At 36.8% G+C, this 3,469-nt stretch overlaps 1 protein-coding gene across 1 annotated transcript; it reads right to left on the bottom strand.

Moving 5' to 3' along the window:
* Nucleotides 90–3,213, bottom strand: LOC107648075 (26S protease regulatory subunit 7-like). The gene is made up of 9 exons (XM_016352091.2): nt 3,019–3,213; nt 2,735–2,816; nt 2,282–2,451; nt 1,995–2,056; nt 1,736–1,880; nt 1,431–1,649; nt 1,162–1,343; nt 489–664; nt 90–247 (listed from the first exon to the last, which is right to left on the bottom strand). Exons 1-9 carry the CDS (start codon nt 3,103–3,105, stop codon nt 90–92), a joined length of 1,281 nt encoding a protein of 426 aa, XP_016207577.1. The 5' UTR covers nt 3,106–3,213.

Genomic DNA, 3,469 nt, shown 5'->3' on the forward strand with positions numbered 1-3,469 from the left:
ACCGCCAAATATTGAACGTGTTAAACACGGATACTAAACACGTCCAAAAAAAAAAACACGGATACTAAGAAAATTGATGAAAGAATATCTCAATTGTAGACCATATATTTGGGCGTAGCACTGAACTTCTGGTATCCTTTGATGACTTTATTTACTGCATCAAGGAAGTCTTTCTCTGTTACAGACTTCCTTCGAGCTCGAATAGCGTACATACCAGCTTCGGTACAAACACTCCTTATATCGGCTCCTTCAGAGAGAGAAAAATAAAATAAAATTTAGTCAAAAAATAAAACACCAATCTCTAGAAGTAGAAGCACCCAAGCCTACAATGTTTAACAGCAGGCCTCGGGACATGAGGAAATGAAGCAGAAGACATCTCTCACAAGCATAGTCATACTATCCAGTATCCAAAGTACCAAAAAAATCAGTTTCATAGTCAAAAAGTATAAGAATGAGTAACAAAATTCAAGTTTTTAAGGTGTAGTTACCTGTGGAATTCGGGCAAAGCCGAGCCAAAAGTTCAAAGCGGATATCCCTTTCACAGTTCATGGTTCTAGTGTGGATCTTGAATATCTGTGTCCTACTCTCTAAATCAGGAAGCCCAAACTCAACTTTGCGATCCAATCGCCCAGGCCGCAGTAGTGCTGGATCGAGAGTGTCAGGCCTAGAAACAATGGACATAAAGCCACAGTTGATCAGCCCCACCTGGAAGTAATAGTAATAATTCCTAACTTAAGAAAATAAAAATAACTCTGCAGCCATGAAACAGATTGCAAGGGTGTAACATGATATTGGATTTTATACTTCTTCCACGAAAGGAAGGGACCAGGCTAACATTTGGATACTCTAACCTCATGAGGTAACACACCATTAAAACTTTATTTCTCAACATAAAGAAAACAGAATTTGATCATTACACCCATGACCCAACATCAAAGGCATCCAAGCAATATAATAAACATAACACTATATATTACAGAATTTATTATTCGAAATTTAGCAGCTCCAATTCTTGCATACTTCTCTAAACAGCCACAAACATGTGATTGAAGAAAAGAATATGCCTTCATGTCAGACTCAGTTGTTACATTTTAGGAGGTGGGGAAAAAGAAAAAGCTGAGAGATGAACGAGAACATAATATAATCGCTAATTCAACCAACCTGTTAGTTGCCATCAACACTTTGATATTTCCACGGGCATCAAATCCATCAAGCTGATTCACAATTTCAAGCATTGTGCGCTGAACCTCATTATCACCACCTACACCATCATCAAACCGCGCACCTCCAATGGCATCAACTTCATCAAAAAAGACAATGCATGCCTTCTTTGAACGTGCCATCTACAGGAATCAGGATACAAGTTTAGTGATATTATACCAAATCAGGTAAACATGATTAAAAGCTTAAGATGTGTCTTAGTCATTCACCTGAAATAATTCACGGACCATTCTAGCACCCTCACCAACATATTTCTGAACTAGCTCACTTCCAATGACCCTTATAAAACAAGCATCAGTCCTGTTAGCCACAGCCCTAGCAAGAAGTGTTTTGCCTGTCCCTGGTGGACCATAGCAAAGTACACCTTTTGGAGGATCAATTCCAAGTTTAACAAATTTCTCTGGATGAAGCATGGGAAGTTCAACAACCTAAAAGCAAGAATTCAAAAAACTACAGCCAAAAAACTTATTTCCTCAATTACAATTGTAACTGAAAACCAATGTTCATTACTCACTTCTCGCATCTTTTCAATCTGCTCCTTACAACCACCAACATCATTATATGTTACATCAGGCTTCTCTTCAACTGTCATCATGGTAACACTTGGATCAATTTTTGGAGGCAAGGGAATCTGAATCTGATATTTGTTTCTATCAACCCTGCAATGATAAAATGAGGTCAATTGAAAAAACCAGACAGTAAAAAAAGCAAAACCGTCGTTCTTTCTCAATAGTGAATCTTTTAGCATCAAAAGTTACTGAGTGGAAACATACCCTACGCGCATCCCTTCTTCTATGTCAGTGACGGAAACCTTGTCACCAAGCCCAACAACGAACTGTCAACAAAAAAAGCAGACATTAGTCACACTCACAACTTCTAACTTCAAGTCCCCACTATTTAAAAAAAAAAAAAAAAAGCAACAACAACAAAACAAACTACTTTGCCAAACCATTGTCGTTTTACACAAAATACAGAATATATTATAGTTGCTACGCAAGTGATATCTTTATAACAAGTGATATCTTCAAGGTTAATGGAACAACTGACAGAATACAGGTACCTTTGCTATCTGCTTCACATTGATAACATATTTGGCATCTTCAGAATTTGGATTTATAATCTTCGTGCACCTAGCTACCTGAAGAGGCTGCTCCTCCTGCATCATTTGCTTATCAGCAACAAGATCCCACTGGCTTGGTGCAGCTAAACCAGTATCAGACTCTTTGATACCTATAAGAAAAAAGAAAGCTAAGATTCATTGAACTTTAAGCAATAAAGATAATCATCGGGAAAGCAATATAAACAGCACATGCAGAAAATATCAATAATTAGCTGAACTCCATTGATCATTTGTTCTGGTTAATGAACGAGTATGAACTTGTAAACATGCATTTGACATTACTGGCCAAGAATATGCAATAAAACAGAGAATCCACATAATTATGATAAATTAATGAATAAAATATCTCAAATATATTAGCTACATGTAGTAGAATAAAATCGACAAACATACCGCATAAGTCATTGACTTTCTTTGCTATATCTTTGATTTCCTTCTCTACTTTCTTAATAATTGTGGAGTAAGGACCTAAACCCTGCACAAAGCGAAAGCAACTAGAGATGAGAAGACGAAGAATGCTGGTAGCTCAAAAAATGTAGGTGAACATGGAGAAGCAAAGAAGCGGAAAGGTGGAAGCAGAGGCAGCAAAGCAAGAAATCCCAAATGAAAGTGGTGAAAAATATGAAGTATAATTCGGTGGGAAGTAGGGTTTGAAGAATAGAAAGATAGATACATGCATAGGTTTTGAGGAGTGCGATGTCATCCTCGTCGAGAGGGCGGGTGTTCTTCTCGTCCTTGAAATCGTCGTCGTGCTCATTCCCCATTCTTTCTGGCTTGATCGGTTGATCAGATAATGTGTCTATGCGACCAGCAGAGCAGAATGAGCTGCACTACAGCAGCAAGAAAAGCCCGTCACATAACAAACTTATTCCACAAGTCAAAGCAAAAGCGAAAAATAATTAAAAGAATTTAACTAAAGAATTTATTTTAAAGTTTACAATTGCAAAACTCATATGTAAAGGAGTGGTGCGTTTGCCAGATTTTGCTTGAAAATTTTAGACCTATATAACGAACATGTGTGCATATAAAAAAGGTTATAAAGTGAGAATGGATAAAATTGAGACCATAAAATATATTTTACATCATTGATTAATTATAAAAATATTATTTACACACTAAAATCAACTA

Source organism: Arachis ipaensis, chromosome B06 (assembly GCF_000816755.2).
Source record: "Arachis ipaensis cultivar K30076 chromosome B06, Araip1.1, whole genome shotgun sequence".
Taxonomy (NCBI): Eukaryota; Viridiplantae; Streptophyta; class Magnoliopsida; order Fabales; family Fabaceae; genus Arachis; species Arachis ipaensis.